Consider the following 19,924-nt stretch of genomic DNA (forward strand, 5'->3'; position numbering starts at 1 on the left):
GCTATGCTGGCTTTTACATTACCACTCCTTTTTCTAGATTTCAGTTGAACTTATGGAGATAGATGAGATTATCAAGGGAAAGAGTATAGAAAGAGAAGATGGTATAGGATTGAGCCTTGGAAGGTAGCCATGCTTGATGGGTGATAGGTGATGTCCATTATAGGAGTTTTAGAAAGAGTGAGCAGACAGGTAGGAGGAGAAAGCAGTGCCATAGAATCCCAGGAAAGAGAAAATATTTGAAGGGGGGATGATCAGCAGCATCAAAAGCTCCCAAGAAAAGGCCATTATTACATTTATTTCATTTAAAATTGTTTTAGTAACATTTTATTTTGCAGCATGTAACTTTCTATCAAAGAAATCTCTCCTTGTGTAGTACTTTCCTTAGGGTTAGGAAAGAAGGGATAGGGATTAAACCTGTGATTTCATTGATATAGTAAACTCCTAGATGAGAAAAATTCATTTTACTTAATGTAAGTCAGCGCTTTCTCTTCAACTTACAAAATTATAGAATTCCCTAGATGCCAGAATGTGTCAGAGGTAAAATTTGAATTCAGGTCTTCCTGGCTGTGAGGCTAGCTCTCTTACCTGCTGTGCCCCCATCAAAGCACAGTGGAAGAGTGCTCTACTTGGACCCATGGGACTTGTGTTCAGAGTCTAGCTCTGCTGATTATTTCCTGTGACCTTGGATAACTTAGCTACAAAATGAAGGGAGTTGATCTAGGCTTCCTATGAAGTTTCTTCCAGGTCTAGATCTATTATTCTATGGACTCTTATCCTAAGTAACTTCCCATAGAAGGAAAAACATTTAAGCAAAACTAGTGATTGCAGCTGATGTTACTTTCTATTTTTTGTAGTTACTATTTGTTAACAGAATGGAAAGGTGTACTTTATAATGTGAAATCAGCACTATTCATTATATTTGACATGATTTTGTTGCTTTTTAATATTATTTTCATTCACATTGTATAACTGTTTTTTATTGATTGTTCTGGTTCTACTTTGTTCATTCCACATCATTTCATAGAAGTCTTCCTTTGCTTCTCTGAATTCTTCATACTCCTCATTCCTTTAAACAGGTTTCTCTGATTAAATATCTGATATCCAAGATACCTAAGGAATTGATTCAAATTTATAAAAATAGGAGCTATGTTTAAATACATATATGGTCAAAGATAGGAACAGACAGTTTTCAAAGAAAGAAATCCAGATTCTTGACGAATACGAAAAAATGTGCTTTGAAAACACTAGAGAAATAAAAATTATAACAACTTTGAAGTTCTATCTCACACCCTTCAGAATGGCAAAAGTTAAAAAAAGAAAAATGACAATTGCTGTAGGTGTACTGGGGCTCCATTAGTGGAGCTGTGAATTGAATTGGTCCAACCATTCTAGGAAGTAGTTTGGAACTTAACCCAGAAAGTCACTGAACTGGTCTTAACCCTTTGACCCAACAGTGCCATTACTATGCCTGTACTCCAAAGAGATCAAAGAAAGAGGAAAGGACCCACATGCACAAAAATATTGATATCAACTCTTTTTGTAGTGGCAGAAAACTGGGAACAAAGAGTGTGCCCATAAATTGAGTAATGGCTGAAAAAATTAGGACATATGAATGTAATGGATTACTATGTACCATGAGAAATGATGAAAGGGGCTTTTCCAGAAAAACCTGAAAAGACTTGAATGATCTGATACAGAATGAAGTGAGCAGAACCAGGAGAACAATTTTTATGATAACATGTATACTTAAGAATTCTGACCAGTGCAGTGATTGTGGAGAGCCAGTGAGGAAGCATGTTCCCTACCTTCTGATAGAGAGATGGTGAGCTTAAGGTGCTGAGTGAAACAGATTTTTTTCAGACACAGCCCATGTGGAGATCCTTTTTGCTTGCCTATGCATATTTATTACAAAAATTTTGTTTCTTAATGGGCTTGGGGAATGAGGTCTGGAAAGGAGAGCCAGGAATAGGGTTGAAGAAAGGAGAAGGAAATACAATTGAAACATGTTTTTGAAATTCACAAGAAAGAGCAGCAAGAAGGCCAGAAGTGATCACAGAGAAGCAGAACTGCTTTGAAAGGAACATTTTGAATTTATTAGGTATTTTAAAAGAAAAGCTACCTGTCCATGATAAAGATTCACATTTTCATTGTATTAAATACTCTGTCCTGTTGTGAATACAGAAGTGCTCATTTTAGTTGATATTTGTTAAGTTCAGAATTTTTAAATGGAAAAAAATTTCAGAATAACTAAATAAAGGTAGACGTATTAAATTTGCTTCTGAAACTCCTGTCTCTAAGACTTCATTAGGGCTTTCCTCATTATCCTTCACTGTAATTTGTGAAATATTGGTTAAAAGTAATGTAATTAGAGCCGTTTAAGTCTTAGGAAGATTTAAGATGGTTTGTTGTGGACAGTCTCTACAAAAAAAACATTCCAAAAGCTTTGGTGTTTTCCATATTGTGCCTGCACGTTTTGGTTGTATTTTTGAGCTCTCTCTTTCCTTTGGTTTATTGTAAGTGGGTCCATACTTTTCTAGATATTTGTCTCTATAGAGAGGAAAGGGCATCACCTTCATTGCTTTTAAATATCTTGGGTTACTAGGGTTTTTCTTTGTGAAGTCTTATTTGGTTCGCAGTATTAAGTCTAAGTTTTGACTTTTGTCCTTGATGAATTCCACAGGCCAAATGGAAGTTCTTCAGACTGAGCAAGTGTCTTTGCAGACTGAAAAAGCATATTTTGAGAGTGAGGTGCAAAAGCTTCAACAAAAACTTAAAGTAATGACTGAATTGTATCAAGAAAATGAAATGAAACTTCATAGGTACTAAGAAGATTTTACCTTCTTATTTATTATTGGCAAGTGAAATCTCAAAAAATTTTTGAATGTCAAGCTTTTAGCATGTGTAATTTGATTTTATAGTACTATATGGAAATAATAGCCCTCATTTAAGGAATATAAATTGTATTCCAAAAGTTCATTTGTAATTTGTATCAGTATTATTTTTTTCCATAGAAACTATGTTAACAGTTATACTTAGATTCCCATTCTAGTCTCACAAAAATTTATTTAACCCATAATATAGGAGTACTGTTGAGAACTCAGTGGTTGGGGAGCTAAGTGGGGGCTTCAATGGCTAGTCAAGTCCAGCTATAGTCCCAAGGAAAGGCTTCTGTGTGGTTAGGATGGAAGCAGCTCTTTAAAAGGTATATGTGGATTTAAAAAAGAAAATTTTTTTTCATTTTAATAGTTTTATTAAAAGGTCACTTTCTTAGTACTAGAACATAATGGTACTTTGTTAGGTTACTTCAGCCAACTTAAGTTTGCATTGATGAATTAGAAAGAAAATTCTTCAGTGAATTGGGTTTTTAGGAGTAACTGAGAAGTGCATCTGCAAGAATGCTTTATAAAATGAAGTCTAAGACATATACATATTGTAGTTCTTTGGTTTATCTTTAAAAGGAAGTTTTTTTTCCCCCACAATATGTTGTCAAAGGGAAATTTGAAGTAGTTACAACTATTGTGGAAGTTAAGGTTATATGTGGAATTTTCAAAAGTCAATTATTTTAAGTTGGAGACTGCTTTTATATGTGTGTGTATGTATGTATATATATTTATATATATCTCATGTGTATGTACGCATGATATACATATATACACATACCTATGTGTGTGTGTGAACTTTTTTTTTTTTGACTGGGAAAGGGGGAAGGTCTGTGATTTTCTTGGTATAGCAAACTCCCAGTGAGAATGCCTCCTCTGCCATCATAGATCTATAGGAACTCTGCAACTTACAGTCTTGGAAAGTTGCCTGTGATTGTTTTACTAGGATTTGATAGAAGTAGCTCTGTAGAATGACTTTAAAAGTCCTGCTTTTAAAAGAAAAGTCATTCTTTCCTCATCTACACTGCTTTACACAGAGACGGTATGAGTCAGACAAAGAGATGCTTTTTAGGTTTGTTTTAAGGAGTCTATATGGATTTTTTGGACATAAAATAATGCTCCAAATACATAGCTTAAGGATTTTTTCTTGTTTTAAGTTCGTTGTGAATTACAGAATTGGAATTTATGATTACCAAAGCTTTTAAAATTTTTTTTTAAATGTTTCTTAAGTTGAGGGGCAGGGAGAGTTGAAATAGTTAATTAGAAATAATTAGAACTCAATTAATCTTAATTAGAACTATATTGCTTTTTCCCATAGAGATAATACTATAAATGTTGTTTGTATATAGTTGTAATAGTAATAATAATGGGTACTATATTTTGGGTGCATTTATAAGTACTATTTGTGATCTAGCGTGGGGATTTACCAGCTTACAAACAAACTTTTAGAACATAAAGTGTTCTTAAGTTGATGACTGTTCTGTAAATACAGTGCTTCTTTAAGATACAAAGTTATAAGACCAATCATAGCTCCAGAACTTTTTTTTTTTAATAACCTTTTTATAGCTGCTTAAAGAGAAAACTCTACAATGGTAAATTCAGAAGTTTTTGTAACAACCAGTTCCATAATTTGAGGTTTCAACAAGTTCCAAGCTAGGTAGTATTTACATAAATAAAATTTGTAGGAAACAAATTATTTTTGGTAGAGGGGTTGAAGAAACTGATAAAACAAAGGTATTTTTGTTTTTAGGAAGTTGACTGTGGAGGAAAATGACCGCTTACAGAAAGAGAAGAAACTTTCCAAAGCAGGAGAAAAGATTAGTCATGCTTCTGAAGAGCTTGATTCTTACAGGTACTGACAGACCTTAGCTTTGCTTTTTGTTGTTCTTAATCTAGTATCTCACCTAGAGAAAACTACAAGTTACATATAAGTTTTACAATACAACTGAATAAAATTTTGATTGGTTACATTGAATTTCTGTGATCTGTATATAATCATTATGTAAAGGGGCAGAAAATAGTAAAGTTATGTGATTTTAAGTTTCATCCTCTATTCTTTAGTGAATGATTTCCAGAGACTAATCTTTTTTGTATTAGTACTAAGATTTTTTGGTCCACAAAAAAAAGACTTATGAAAGGCTTTGAATGCCCAACAAAGGATTTAAATTTTATTCTAGAGGTGATAGGGAGCCACTGAAGTGAGTAGGAAGGCATCATGGTAACATGGTCAGACCTGTGCTTAAGGAAGATCAGTTTGATGGCTGAGTGCAGGATGGCCTGGAGTCAAGAGAGACCTAAAGCAGAAAGACTGTTGCAGCAGACCAGGCATGAAGGGGAAAGATGGCTTGCACCAGGTGGTGGCAGTGTAAGAGGAAACATAGGCAGGACTTGCCAACAGATTGGACAGTAGGGTGAGAGAAAGGTGTCAGGGATGACATGTAGGTTGGGAGCTCGATTGACTGGGAGATTGGTGGTTCCCCCAAGAGAAATAGGGAACTTAGGAAAGGGCATGGGAGGAAAGATGATGATGAGTTCACTTTTGGACATGTTGAATTAAAGATGTCAACAGGACATCCAATTTGAGATTTCCAATAGGCAGTTGGAGATGTGAGTCTAGAGATTAGCAGAGATGTTAGGGTTGAACAAGTTGATCTGAGACCCATCAACATAGAGGTGGTAACTGAATTCATGGGAGTTGGTGAGATCACCAAGTGAAACAGTAAGAGAAGAAGGCATTGCATTTTCTTTTAAAGAAGTTGATTTTTAGAAGATGGGGTTATTTCTTTCCTCTCAAATTTGCATATGCTATCTAGAAGCTCATAGGGTCCCTGGAATTTTTAAAAAATATAATTCCATATATCTTGACAATTATTTTAATCTGTCATGCTTCTAATGACCAGAAAACTGCATTTGAATTAGGATTTGCTTTGGTGGATCCATGTAATCATACGTTAAATTTTCAAATAATCATAAAACGGAATCAATAGGGAAAGAATTTTAATTTAAAATTTCTAGAAAGTAATTACTTCATGTAGCATAGTTTATACTCATTTCTTATAGTAATAGTTACAGAACTGATGCTGTGGGCATTTTTAGTGCAAATAGTATATTTTGCTATTTCTTAATTTTTTTTTTAAACAATTGGGGTTAAGTAACTTGCTCAAGGTTACACGGCCAGTTATTTTTGGGTGTGGTGCTAAGTATCTAAGCCCAGATTTGATCCCCAGGTCATCCCGACACTGGGGCCGGTGCTCTTACTTGGGGTTAAGTAACTTGCTCAAGGTTACATGGCCAGGTGTTTCTGGGTGGGTGCTAAATGTCTGAGCCCGGATTTGATCCCCAGGTCATCCCGACACTGGGGCCAGTGCTCTTACTCGCTGTGCTACCTGGCCGCCCCTATTTCTTAATTTTTTATTAATAGTGATTTTTTTGTTTATCACAGAAAACGAACCAAGGATCTTGAAGAAGAATTGGAAAGGACTATTCGTTCATATGAAAGCCAGGTACATGTGGGAGGAGGGAAGACTTTTTTTCTGAATTGATTTAATTAGTATTTCTTTCTTAGAATAGTGTAGTTTAGGCACTCCTACCAGGGATCCCTCTCCTGGGCTGATTGGTCATGACAAGGAATATTACAAAGATACTTATGGTCTAGCCTAGCATATCTTCAAAATTACTGTGTCTTTTACCTCTCCAGGGAGAATCCCAGAATGGGAAGGATCAGTATAATACACGTCATCACAAAAATACCATTGTGTTGTCATCATTATATTTATTGAATTGTTAACTCTAATTGTAGGCCAATGACTTCATTGTCAGACACTGGTGTAATTTAATACTCAGCAATGTGGTAGTTTAAGGTAGCATTTCATAATCATTTTGTGAGAGAGAAAATTTATTATAGAGAAGATCCTTTGTAAATGAAAGTTTCAATGTATGTATTATAGATTATATTGACAAATTTGAATGTTTTAAACTAAATTTCCATTCAGTTACCTCTGAATTCTTCTCTTTTTTTCAGATCACTGCTCATGAGAAAAAAGCTCATGATAATTGGGTAAGTTTTAAATTCTAAAAGACATATTTGTCTCCAAAAAAATTTATCATTTTCTAATGTGCCTGTAACTAAGTGAGAGAATGTACTTTTTCAAAAAAAAATACAGCTTATTTTGAAATTATAAATTTTTTTTTTCACGATTGATGATTCCTTTTAGAAGGACCAGTTTACTCCTTCATTTACCAGGATGACACTATAAATTAAACTCTTTCTAAAGAATCAGGTCAAGTCAACAACCATTTATTTATTTATTGTTAATAAATTTTAATTTTTTATTTTTTTCAAATGCTTTATTAATTTCTGGTTTACATCATTCATTTCCGCCAGATTTGGGGTTACATATTTTTTCCCCTACCCACCACCCCAAAATAGTGGTCCCACAGGATATCCCCTCCTACAATCTGCTCTCTCCCATATCTTCTCCCATACCCCCTTCGACTTTTCCAGTAGAGCACGGTGGATCTCTATGCCCCAATGTTTGTATATCTTATTTCCCAATTACATGTAAAATAGTATTAATAATTGTATTTATATATTTTTAAACATTTGATTTTAAAACTTTGAATTCCAGATTCATTCCCTTCCTTCCTTGTCACCCACCCTTACTGGGAAGATAAGCAATTCAGTATAGGTTGTATATGTGTAGCTATAAAAAACATTACCATAGTAGATATATTTAAAAGACTGACTATATTTCCCTCCCTCCTATCCCACCTCCCACTTGTTCTATTCTCTATTTTGATCCTGTCCCTTTTCAAAAGTGGGTGCTTCCAACTTCCTTCTCCGCCAGCCTGCCCTCCCTTCCATCATGCCCCCTCTCATCCCCTTCCCCCCTACTCTCCTGTAGGGTGAGATATCCTATTTAGTACCGTGTTTCCCCGATAATAAGACACTGTCTTATTAATTTTTTGGATAGAAAAACACCAGAAGGCTTATTTTCAGGGAGGGCTTATTTTAATGAACATTGACAGCAATTTTAATAAACAGGTAAATGTGAACAAAAAAATGTACCTTTATTCAATAATGAATTCAATAAAGAACAGGATGATGCGCTCAACTGCTGCAGCTCTGATTGGATGCAGCTCGGAGCGCGGCGTGCCTTTCACGGGGGGGGGGGGCAGTGCATACAGAGGGTACCATAATGTAGCGTGTAGTGCAGTAGCAATCTCAATAGGGGCTTATTTTGGGGGAAGGGCTTATTTTAGAGGAATCTTACACAGTAAGGGGAGGGCTTATTTTCGGAATAGGTCTTATTATCGGGGAAACACGGTATGTATGTCATTCCCTCTCTGAACGAAATTCAATGAGAATAAGGTTTTGCCTTTTTGTCTTCCTGTTCTTCCCCTCCATTGTAACCATTTTCCCTTGCCTCTTCTGTATGAGATAGTTTACCCCATTCTGTCTCTCCCCATTTCCTCTCATTATATTCCTCTCTCACCTCTTAATTTCACCTTTTAAGTATCACTCCTTCCTATTAAATTGGTCCTGTGCCTTCTGTCTATGTATACCTGTAAACATACACAAGTTCACATATGTATTCATATGCCCATATACCCTTCTTCAACTATTTTCATACTGAGAAAAGTTTCATCAGTTACAATTATTATTTTTCCATGTAGGAATGTAACTAGTTCAACTTTGATAAGTTCCTTATGATTTCTTTTCCCTGTTTACCTTCTCAAGCTTCTCTTGTTTCTTGTATCTGAATGTCAATTTTCTGTTCAACTCTGGTTTTTTCATCAAGAATACTTGAAAGTCCTCTATTCCACTGAATGACTATATTTTCCCCTGAAACATGATACTCAGTTTTGATTCTTGGTTTTAATCCCAGCTCCTTTGCCCTCTGGAATATCATATTCCAAGCCCTTTGATCCTTCAGTGTAGAAGCTGCCAGATTCTGTGTTATCCTGATTGTGCTCCCACAATATTCAAATTGTTTCTTCCTGGCTGCTTGTAGTATTCTCTCCTTGATCTGGGAATTTTGGAACCTGGCTATAATATTCCTAGCAGTTTTCTTTTGAGGATATTTTTCAGGAGGTGATTGGTAGATTCTTTCAACCTCTATTTTGCCCTCTGATTCTAAAACATCAGGGCAGTTTTCCTTGAGAATTTCTTGAAGGATGATTTCTAGGTTCTTTCTTTGATCATGGCTTTCAGGTAGTCCAATAATTTTTGAATGATCTCTCCTGGATCTATTTTCCAGGTCAGTGGTTTTTCCCATGAGATATTTCACATCGCCTTCTATTCTTTCATTTGTTTGGATCTGTTTAACAGCATCTTGATTTCTTATAAAGTCACTACCTTCCATTTGCTCCAATCTAATTCTGAGGGAATTATTCTCTTTGAGCTTTTGAGATTCTTTTTCCATCTGGCAAATTTGGCTTTTAAAAATTTAAGTCATTCTTCTCCTCATTGCCTTTTTGAGCCTCTTTTGCCATTTGAGTTAGTCTATTTTTTAAGGTGTGATTTTCCTCAGTCAGGCTGTTGACTTTCATTTCATAGTTTTCTTGCATCGTTCTCATTTCTATTCCCAGTTTTTCCTCCACTTCTCTTATTTGCTTCTTAAGTTCCTCTATGGCCTGTAACCAGTTCGCATTTTTCTTTGAAGCTTTTGGTGCAGGAGTTCTGACTTCACTGTCTTCCTACTGTTCCATGCTTTGATACTTTTTGTCACCAAAATAGGAGTATAAAGTTGGGGTACTCTGTTTATTTTGCTTCCTTTGCCTGCTCATGGCGCCCTTCAATCACTTGACCCCCCTGGGCTTTTTGCCACAGTAGGACTCTGCCACCAGACAGGGGAGCTTTCATCCCAAACACTGGGGTTTTCTCAGCAGCCGCAGGTATTAGTTGGGTGCCCTCTCTGAAGCCTCCACATGCTCTGGCAAGCTGGTCGCACACCCCAGGACCTCCACCCTAGACAGCAATCCAGATCCAAGCAGGTTAAAGCAAGAGCGATTACCCCTCAGACTGGTCGCTTGGTCCCCCTACACTCTGCAGGCCAGGAGCTGAAGCTGGACACATTCCCAACTTCTGGATCCCAAAGTCCACACTGCACTGACCTTTTACTTTGTCCTTTGCATCTATGTGTTGATAATTCTGGAAACGGCCACAGCTGCTGGTGATCTGGAGTCCCTCCAGCCAGTGGTTGGTCAGGCCTTCCCTGGGGCTAAGACCTCCCGCTTGCAGGGCTGGGCTCAGCTCTCAGAGTGCTGCGCTGGCTGATTCCTGCCACCTGCCAGTCTATCCTCTGTGGGAGGTTAGCTTCTCTGTGTCATTTTGTGGGTTCTGTAGCTCCAAAGTTTGTTCATTGTCCCCTTTTACATGGATTGGAGGTGGTGAGAGCTGGAGCCACACGGAGGTCCTGTTTCTACTCCGCCATCTTCACTCCACCAACAGCCCTTTATTAAGTGTTTACTAGGAGCCTGGCACTGTGCTAAGCCACGGAATTCAAAGAAAGGCAGAAGACACTTACCTGCTCAAGGAGCTTATGGTTTTTAGTGGAAACAATATGCAAAAAAAGTTATGTACAAACAAGGAATATACAGAATAAAGTGGATACATATATATATATACATATATATATATAGGGAAAGCATTAACATTAAAGACCTAGCAAAGACTTCTTGTAGAATTTGAAGAAAATCAGAGAAGCCAAGAGGTAAAAATGAGAGAGGGGAGAATTCCAGGCATGGAGGCCAAAGACATGAAAATTGTCCAGGTTTGGGAGATTGAGAGTTTTGTGTGAGAAATAGCAGGAAGTCCAGTGTCAGTGGATCACGGAGTAAGTGGGGTTTACTAAGTTATAAGAAGACTAGAAATATATGAAGGGGGCCAGGTTATTAAGGCCTTTAAAAGCCCAACAGAAGATTTTATTCTAGATAATTTTATTCTGTAGATAATAGTGAACCACTGGAGTTTATTGAAAGGGTAGGGGGGGCAGGCAGAGGTGTGTGTGTGACATGGTTAAACCTGTGCTTTAGGAAGATCACTTTGACAGCTGAACAGAGGATGGAATTGGGGGGGGGAGGGCGGGGACTTGTGGCAGGCTGACCAACCAGAAAACAAAAGAAATAGTCCAAGTGTGAGGTAATAAGAGTGTGCATGAGAAAGGTGGCTGTGCCAGAAGTGAGCAGGGACTTTTATGAGAGATGTTACAAAGGTAAAAATCAATAAGACTTGCCAGCAGATTGGATATGAGGGGTCAGAATAATTGCTGGGTTAGAGTCTGGGTAACTGGAAGAATGGTGGTGCCATCAGCACTAATAGAGAAATTAGAAGGAGGAGAAGGCTTGGAGGGGAAAGATAATGAATTCAGTTTCCAATATATGAGTTTAATATTTATAAAGCATATCCAATTTGAAATGTCCAAATAAGCAGTTGGAGATAGGAGATTGGAGGTCGACAGAGAGGTCAGTATAGAGATGATAATTGAATCTATGTCATCACCAAGTGAAATAGTATAAACATTTTGAGAAAAGAAGAGAGTCCAGCACAAAGCCCTGGAGGACACTCACCCTTAGAGACAATGACCTGGATGAAGATCCAGCCAGAGAGACTGAGATGGAGTAGTGAGAAAGGAAGAGGGAGAACCAGCATAGTCATGTCACTTTATTCTTTACTTTTTTCAGAAGTGAAAAATTGGTTTTATGACTATCTAATGGAGATATTTTATAAATGGAGGCAATTATAAGTAGCATGTTTTTAAGCTAAACTTTTATATTTGTTTTTTTTGTTTTTGTTTTTGTTTTGCTTTTTGGAGGACAATTGGGGTTAAGTGATTTGCCCAAGGTCACATGGCTAGTTTTTGTGTTAAGTGTCTGAGGCCGGATTTGAACTCAGGTACTCCTGACTCCAGGGCTGGTGCTCTATTCACTGCACCACCCAGCTGCCCTATACTTACTTTTTAAAAAAAGAGGTACCTGTGCATGATGTAAGCACATGTGATGTTAGTTCTGCCATCATCATGAAATTTGTGTGACTATATTGTATTTTTTATAATTAAATATAATAATAATAACTGATTTATGTTATACTTTAAAGTGTACAGTGTTTTACATATATTATTTAATTTGAGCCTCACAGTACTCCTCTGAGGTATATACTTACAGGTATTATTATCTCCATTTTATAGATGAGGCTCAGAGAGATGAAGTATTTTGGCCATTGTTACATAGCTAGTAGGCATCAGAGGCAGGAAGTGAACCTAGATCTTCCTGTTTCCAAGTTCAACACTCTCTCCACTATGTTTAATGTGTTTATTTAATTTTTTTTATTTTACAAGTTGTCAGCTCGGGCTGCTGAAAGACATCTCAATGACTTAAAAAAAGAAAATGCACACAACAGACAAAAGTAAGTACTTTGCTTGTTATATTCAGACAACTTTTTTTGTTAGTAATACCTAACTTTGTGTTATTTGAAAATGAAAAGACTTAGAAATCATCAAGCAATAGTTGAGCCTAATACCTGGGACACGTGTGTATATGTGTGTGTGAATATACACAAGTGACTGTGCAGAAGATATGTGTGTAGGCACATATAGACATATAGATGTATTCATATATACATACACATGCATACACATGTGCACATGTATATATTTGTTTGAAATCATAGTAAGAAGTCAGCTAGAGTGGGTTTTGGCGCTCAAGCTGTGTGTAAACTGGGGCTTCCAAGTCAGAGCCCAGAGCCAGAACAGCAGTTGAAGTAGCTACAGGACCCACTGTTTACAAAAAAATATAAAGAGAAAATGTTTTGATGGTGAAGAAGATATTGAAGGAACCCTGACTGATTTTAAGGCTTTTCTCTCATGTAATCTTCAATGGCAATCACTTTTAGACATGTCTCTGGTAAAATTTGGGCCACATGGTGGTTGAATCTAATCTCTGTCACTCAGTTCTTATAGCAAATACTGTAAGGCATATACAAGAAGAAATAATTCAAGATGGAACTAGATGGAACTTGGCAAATAATAAGTGCTCAGAATACAAGACATGCTTCTCTTGACCACCTGGCATCATCAGATATCCTTTGTCATTCAACAAAAGAACAGGGAAAGTTGTTGAGAAGGGAAAGGGAAAACTTGTTCTAGGTTATAGTAGTTTCTCAAGAGACTTTGAAGATATTCAGTCCCAAGTTATCATTTCTTACATGTTCATGATTATAGCAATACAAGTTTCAAGAAACCCTCAAAGTAATGTTTGGGAAATAGATAACCCTCAAGAAAATAGAGGAAACTTTCAGAATTGGAGAACAAAAATCCTAATTCTATAGAAGACTTATTTTCAGATGTTGGCAGTTCTTATACAGGTCTTGGCAGGTCTTGATACAGTATTAACAGGAATGATGAGCATCACAAAATGGGACATTTTGATCTTGCGAACTTTTCATCTCAACCACAAATTCTAATTCAGATTATAAATCTGATATAAATGAGCTTGACCATAATGTGAAAATCCTTGTTGAATCTTGAAATGAGTAAATTCAAAGCATGATTCTTTGGAGAAATCAAGAACTTTTGAGTATAAGATTAAACATTAGGAGAACTTTTTTCCAGTCTTAGTTTTGCCTAGCCTTGTGGTCCAGGTCAAATCAGTTCCTTTCCCTGGGTTTTATTTTTCTCATTTATAAAGTGAGTCCTTGCTTTGAATGGCCTATAAGATATCTTTCATCTTGAAAATCAATAGACCTGAATCTGCGTGGTTCTCTTCTTCCACCCTGAAAGTAGAAGAAACAAGTACAGATAGGGAAAGGGAACAGCACATGGGGTCAGAGCTACTTCAGAGGAGCTGTTCCTTCTCTAAAGTGCCATGATTGTGTAAGGGTAAAATTAAGTATTGGGCAGTGGCGTTTGTCTTGAAATTATGGGTGTTTTCTGTTTAATGGATACCTAAGAGATGTTTCTTTCTTGTAGGTTAACTGAAACAGAATTTAAATGCGATCTCTTAGAAAAGGATCCTTATGTCCTTGATGCTCCAAATAGATCCTTTGGCAGAGGTACTGCTTTTTTCCTTCATTTTTCAACATATTTTACTTTATAAAGTTAATTAGATGATGTTAATATGATATATTTATTCATAAAAGCTATAGATTCAAAAACCAGGGTTCTAGTCTTAGCACTGTCATTACCTCTGTATATGAGTCTTTAGTTTCATGATCCATAATAATGATATTTACTTTCTGAATCGCAACAGGATTTTGTAAGAGGATGTAATTTTACACTTTAAGCTACTGGAAAGTAAAGTATTGGAAAGATATATCATTATGATTATTTATTACATCTGCTTTGGAATGTTTTTATTTCTGGGAATAATGGCAGTTTAAGAATTCATTTTGTAATTTTATTCATTATGTATTGCTCTTTTATTTGTCCAGTGCATATTATTTCTTGTGGTAGATTATATAATATAATCTCAAACTATTCTAAGTCATGTCTTCCAAATAATTTTTGTTGAATTAAAATTAATGCCCAAGAAAATGAAAAGAAACCTATTTTTATATAGGCTAAACCCCATTTTAACAAGTTTTAAGAGATATAAACAATCTAAATTTCATTAAAATAGAAGTATATTATTATAGTATTTAGTAAAATTACATTGCACTATTGTTGTTTGTTAGTATTTGTTGATATAATAGAATTACTTCATATTTGCAAACAAATTCCTAACTCGATAGTGAAGGGGTGTTTTTAAAAAGGAAGTATGCTTTGCTTCTAAGGCAGTGGTCCCTAAGAGGGTAAATAGCTTCTTTGCCCTTCTGCTTTTAACTGCACTTTAATATAATATAAGATACTGCTAATGCAATTTGATACGCTTTTTAAGCTGTGGTATTTGTGATGTTTTAGAGTATTACTGTTTTTCCCTTTTTCTTTTTGGTAAAAAATAACTCCTTGAGCCAGTAGGATTTATGAACTTGGCTAGTTACCATCAGGTAAAGCTAACTGCAAGCTGTTTTATGAGTTACCAGCTAAACTAGTAATAATTATATTAGGAGTTAATATTTATGTAGGATTTTGTTTGTAAAGTGCTGTATATACATTGTCATATATGAATCCTTAAAAACCCATTGAGGTGAGTCATACAAGTATTACTATCCCCAATTTTCAGATGAAAAAAAGTGAGGCTCAGAGAGGTTTAATGAATTTCTGATTTTGTTACAAGTAGTGTCAAAGGTGGGATTTGATCCTAGGTCTCCCCCTGTCGGAATCGGTGCTCTGTCACCAAGCCATGTAATGCAGATGCTTCAGTTAATACACTACCCTACAAAACCTGAAATCTCCCTTTTAAAACAGCTTACAGGTTTTCACAGCTTGTCTCTTCAACAGAACTGAGTCCTGTTGTTTTACAGTTTTCAGTATCTAGAGCTAAACCAACAGCCAAGAAACAAGGTCATTAAAATTTTTTTAAAATAAAACTCTAAAACATCACTAACACCATATTGAACAGGTATTCAAATAATTTTACCTAAAATGATAACATCTATTAAATAGATTCATCATTAAATGGACAGGAACATGAGAATATTTCTTGTACATCGAATTTTTCATTAAAAATAATTCTATCCGTATTAGCAAAGCAGTGCCCTTAGATGAGAACATGAAAAAAAAATATTCTTATTACATAGAATAAATGTTTTAAATGGTACTCATTAAAATGAGATTCTACCTGTATCCAGTGTAGTTACTGAAATTGAATTTAAATATGTTGTTTTAATTATTCCAGAGCATTCCCCATATGGACCCTCACCAATGGGTCGGCCTTCACCAGAAATGAGAGCTTTTCTCTCCCCTCCACCTTTGTTGGAGGGTCCACTCAGACTTTCACCTTTGCTTCCAGGGGGAGGAGGAAGAGGTATATTGCTTACACATGTTTATTACTCTGGATTTTTCCATTCCTTTCTTTATCCCAACTTATCCTAAAAATGAACTGTAATATAAATATTTGGAAAGTACAGGCAGTCCTATAATTTACAGTGGGTTATATTCTTGGGAAAAAGGCCATTAAATCTGACTGACATGAGTTGTTTCTTATTTTCCCATAAAAACAAGGTTATATGAAAAGTTATACCTCCTGATCAACTTTTTATGGAAATGGCCACAAAACTATTTTTAGCTATGTTTTTTAACCTTCAGTTTAGTCAGTTATAAATGCTTTATGCTCTATAGTAGTATAAAGTATTCTAGAATATTAAACAGGGAAACATAGTAACCAAATCACATAAATTTGTTTTTGATATATCAGAATATTATATAGAGTTCTTACCTTCATAATTATTGCTTTATTTTTACCATCAACAAATGAGAAGTTTAACCTTCATTAGGGTCATGAAGTCAAAAGGCATTTTGACAGGCATGATTATTTTATAAAGAACTTATCCAAGAATATGTCTTTGGGTCCCCTGTGATAAGCATAAGTGTTAGAAAATAAGCCATGGTTTGGTTGTGGGGTTTTTAATTTTGTTTTGCTTTTTGTTTTTTGATGTGTGTGTTCCTTGAAAATATCTGCCTTCTTGAATTGCCATGCAGTCAATACTAAAAGCTTTATTTTGTACCCTGATATTGCATAGGGCAATGCCTTTAAAATGCATCAAAATAACCTTACTTGGTCTGTGCAGGGGATGGGGAGGGACTATGAGTCTCCTAGGCTGAAACTGGTAGACCAGGGAGTGTTTTTACGTGGAGCCTGTCAGAAGGCCAACTGCTTCTGGGATATTGTTACTTTGTCTAATGTAAGTACTATATGTATTAACATGGGTACAATTGGTTGAATGCCACAAATGCAGATCACTGGAAGTTGACTGACAGTAAATTGTGGACTGCCTGTAAACATCTGAATATTTAGAATGAAAAATCATTAAATACCTTTGATTTCTCTCCTCCTTTTAAATAGCTTTTATGATACAAAGTCTAAAGATTACCTGTATGCGTTTTTATTTATTAGATGTTATAATGATCACAAAAATTATAGGTAAGATTGAAAAGGACTGAAGCCCATTCTTTTTTGGTTCTTAATCAATTTCTATTCTTGGTTTCCATCTAAAGAACTGATGAAGTATCTTCTCTTCCTTTTACTTTTTCTTATTGCCTATTTTATTTTTGTCCTTTTTTTGTTTGTTTTGATGAAGGTAAGGATTTGGGACATGCATTTTGACAATGATAGGATTCATTAAGTTCCTGGCATATTAATACTTGATTGCTTTAGAAATATTTTCTTGTGTGTGTATTTATAATCTTTTCTTATACATAAGTAGCTAAAATTATATTTAAACAAAATTTACAGCTTTTTAGTTTTAACTTTTTAAAGACTAAATTATTTAATTTTAAAGGATGATGAGAAAAGAACAAATTATAATTTGAACTAATAGATAATTTAATTAAAGACAATGACAACAGTAAAAAAAAAATATCAAAACTTAAGGGATTCAATCAGAGAAGTCCTTAGGAGAGATTTTATATTGTTAAACCCACTAACAAAAGAGAACTGGAACAAATCAATGAATGAGGTATACAACAAAAATTTTTAAAAAATCAGTACATCATAAAAAAAGAAAATCTGAAAATCTAAAAGGAGATAAAATGCAAAACAAAAATACCCCAAAAGATCATAAATAAAATTTAGGAGCTTTTTTTTTTTAGCTATTAATACAATAGATAGAACAGTAGCTAATCCAATAAGAAAAAAAAAGAAATTTCACAACCAAAGACAGAATAAAGGAAATTATTAGAAATTATTTTGCCCAATTACATGCCAATAAAACTTATTCAAATAGATGAATAGTTACAAAAGTATAAAATGTCCATATTAAGAAAAGAAGAAATAGACGATACAAGTAATCCACTTTCAGAAAAAGAAATTGAACAACCCTAAAGGAAAAAAATCCCCTAAAGCCCATGGATTTACAGATAAATTGTCAAACATTCAGAGAACCGTTAATTGCAATATTATATAAATTGTTTACAAAATGAAGGAGAGAAAGGATGCTATCAGATTCCTTCTTTGAGACAAATATGATCCTGATACCTAAACTGAGTAGGGAAAAAAAACTACAGGTTAGTGTCTCTAGTGAATATTAATGTAAAAATGTTAAATATGTTAATGAATAAATTATAAAAACATATTTAAAAGATTATACATTATGACCAAGTTGGATTTATACCAGGAACATGCCATATTGGTTCGATGTTAGAAAAACTATGACTATAATACACAGCAGGTTATTAAAAAATAATTAAAACATTTATGTGATTTATATTTACATGATTTATATCTGTAGATTCAGAAAAGGCTTTGATAAAATATAGTTCTTATTTGTCTTTTTAATTTTTTAACAAGCAAGAAATAAAATTAATATTTCCATATACATTATAGAACAGAAGGAGGGGAATGTACATGAAATTGAATCTCTACTATGAAGAGCTTTTTTTCTTTCTAAGTTTATGCTATATTCAGCAAGTAATTTTCAAGACTATCTTACTTGTCTGGAATTCCTTGTGAGTTCCCTTCTGTTCTCATTAAAAAAAAAAAATTCTATCTCTAGCTCCCTGTCCCTCTCCCCTACTCTGACCTCACCTCCACCCCTACCAATTGAAAAGAAAAGCAAAGCCCTTGGAACAGATATGCATAGTCAAGCATAATAAATTCCCACATTGGTCTTAGCCAAAAATAGATGTCTCATTCTGCATCTTGAGTACATTACCTCCCTTTCTGTCAGGATTACTTCTGACATGCAGTAGTGTGCTGATAAATGTTCAGTAACAGCTCTCTGGGAAATGTATGTAGGCTCCACTTTTCAGTGTAATCTTTGTTATTAACCTTTTTTCTATTACCTTCTTAAATCTAGACAATCAGCTAAACAATAAGTAAGCCCTGATTGATTTGTAGTTCTTGCAATTTCTGAGATATAAATACTTACATTGAAAATTAAACAATTGGCCCTCTTAGCCTGAGCCAGTCTAGTACATCCTTGACAGCACTTCATCATTAGTACTCTAGAATGGGGTATAGTGAAGACATTAATTACAATTCTTAACTCTTTCAAAGTTGTTTTTCTTTACATTGTTGTTGTATAAATTGTTCTCCCAGTCAGTCTCATTTCACTCTGTATCAGTTTAGGAAAATCTCCCCAGGTTTCTCTGAATCACCCCTTTCATCCTTTCTTAAGGTAAAATAATATTGTATTAACATCCACCTGTCATAATTTATTCAACCATTCCTCAACTGATGCCCCCACCCCATTCCCTTTCCCACTCCTCCCTTGGAACTTTGTTGGGACAGTGAACTCTAATACCTTATTCTGAGAAAGTTCTCTGGGCCACTAAGAATTAAATGCCTTGCCCAGCTAGTGTGTGTCAGAAGCAGGACCTAAGTATCTTCTTGACTACAGGGCTAGCTCTCTAGCTACTATACTGAACTACCACTAAGCATTTATGTTAGAACGTAAAACATTTAATTTGAATTTTTTATAGACTTTGAGATTAAATAGATTACGTTTTCACCAAAGTATTTGATTTATGCTTTTATAAGCATACCAAAAGAGTATTAACTTGTTTATAATAGGTAGTGTAGGAAGTCCTATCTTTATTCCAAAAGTGCTGCCTTTGAGTGAAACATTTTCTTTTAAATGTCCTCACATCGTTGAGGGTGGATTTGATTTTTGCAAACAACCAAAAGTCATTTGGAATCAAGTCTGTTGAATAAGATGGGTTGTAAAACTTGGTAATATTTTTTGTGGGGAGGGAGGAGAAAAGGTATAAGATTAACTATAAAAAGATGAATTTTAATCCTGTGCTTCTGTGATTTTCTTGCGTGGCACACAGCTTCTCCTAAAGAGAAATTCCAAAAATATTTTAAGTAATGATAGCATTAACTTTAAGAATATGTTGTGTAGCCTCCCATGGTTAGCAAACTTTACAAAACCAATTTCACTTCTTTTATATTAATATCTAAAACAGAATATTTTATTTTTATAGAAACCTTTACTTTGTAATTTCATT

General features: G+C 35.0%; 1 protein-coding gene and 1 pseudogene across 9 annotated transcripts in view; both read left to right on the plus strand.

Annotated features, from left to right (window-relative positions):
- MIA2 (MIA SH3 domain ER export factor 2) overlaps positions 1–19,924 on the plus strand; it is a 481,197-nt gene that overhangs the window by 447,991 nt on the left and 13,282 nt on the right. For 8 of the 9 annotated variants that reach the window (XM_069082299.1, XM_069082294.1, XM_069082292.1 and 5 more), the window contains 7 exons: positions 2,681–2,819; positions 4,630–4,731; positions 6,322–6,382; positions 6,901–6,936; positions 12,218–12,285; positions 13,847–13,929; positions 15,654–15,782. In XM_069082299.1, coding sequence (XP_068938400.1) covers positions 2,681–2,819; positions 4,630–4,731; positions 6,322–6,382; positions 6,901–6,936; positions 12,218–12,285; positions 13,847–13,929; positions 15,654–15,782 — 618 coding nt within the window. The remainder of the gene's footprint in view (positions 1–2,680; positions 2,820–4,629; positions 4,732–6,321; positions 6,383–6,900; positions 6,937–12,217; positions 12,286–13,846; positions 13,930–15,653; positions 15,783–19,924) is intronic. The other variant, XM_069082295.1, reaches the window with a different exon arrangement.
- On the plus strand, positions 12,639–13,838 carry LOC138156913 (cell division cycle-associated protein 4-like; annotated as a pseudogene).

Source organism: Petaurus breviceps, unplaced genomic scaffold (assembly GCF_028583685.1).
Source record: "Petaurus breviceps papuanus isolate PSGF00001 unplaced genomic scaffold, PetGlider_PUasm1.0 164, whole genome shotgun sequence".
Taxonomy (NCBI): Eukaryota; Metazoa; Chordata; class Mammalia; order Diprotodontia; family Petauridae; genus Petaurus; species Petaurus breviceps.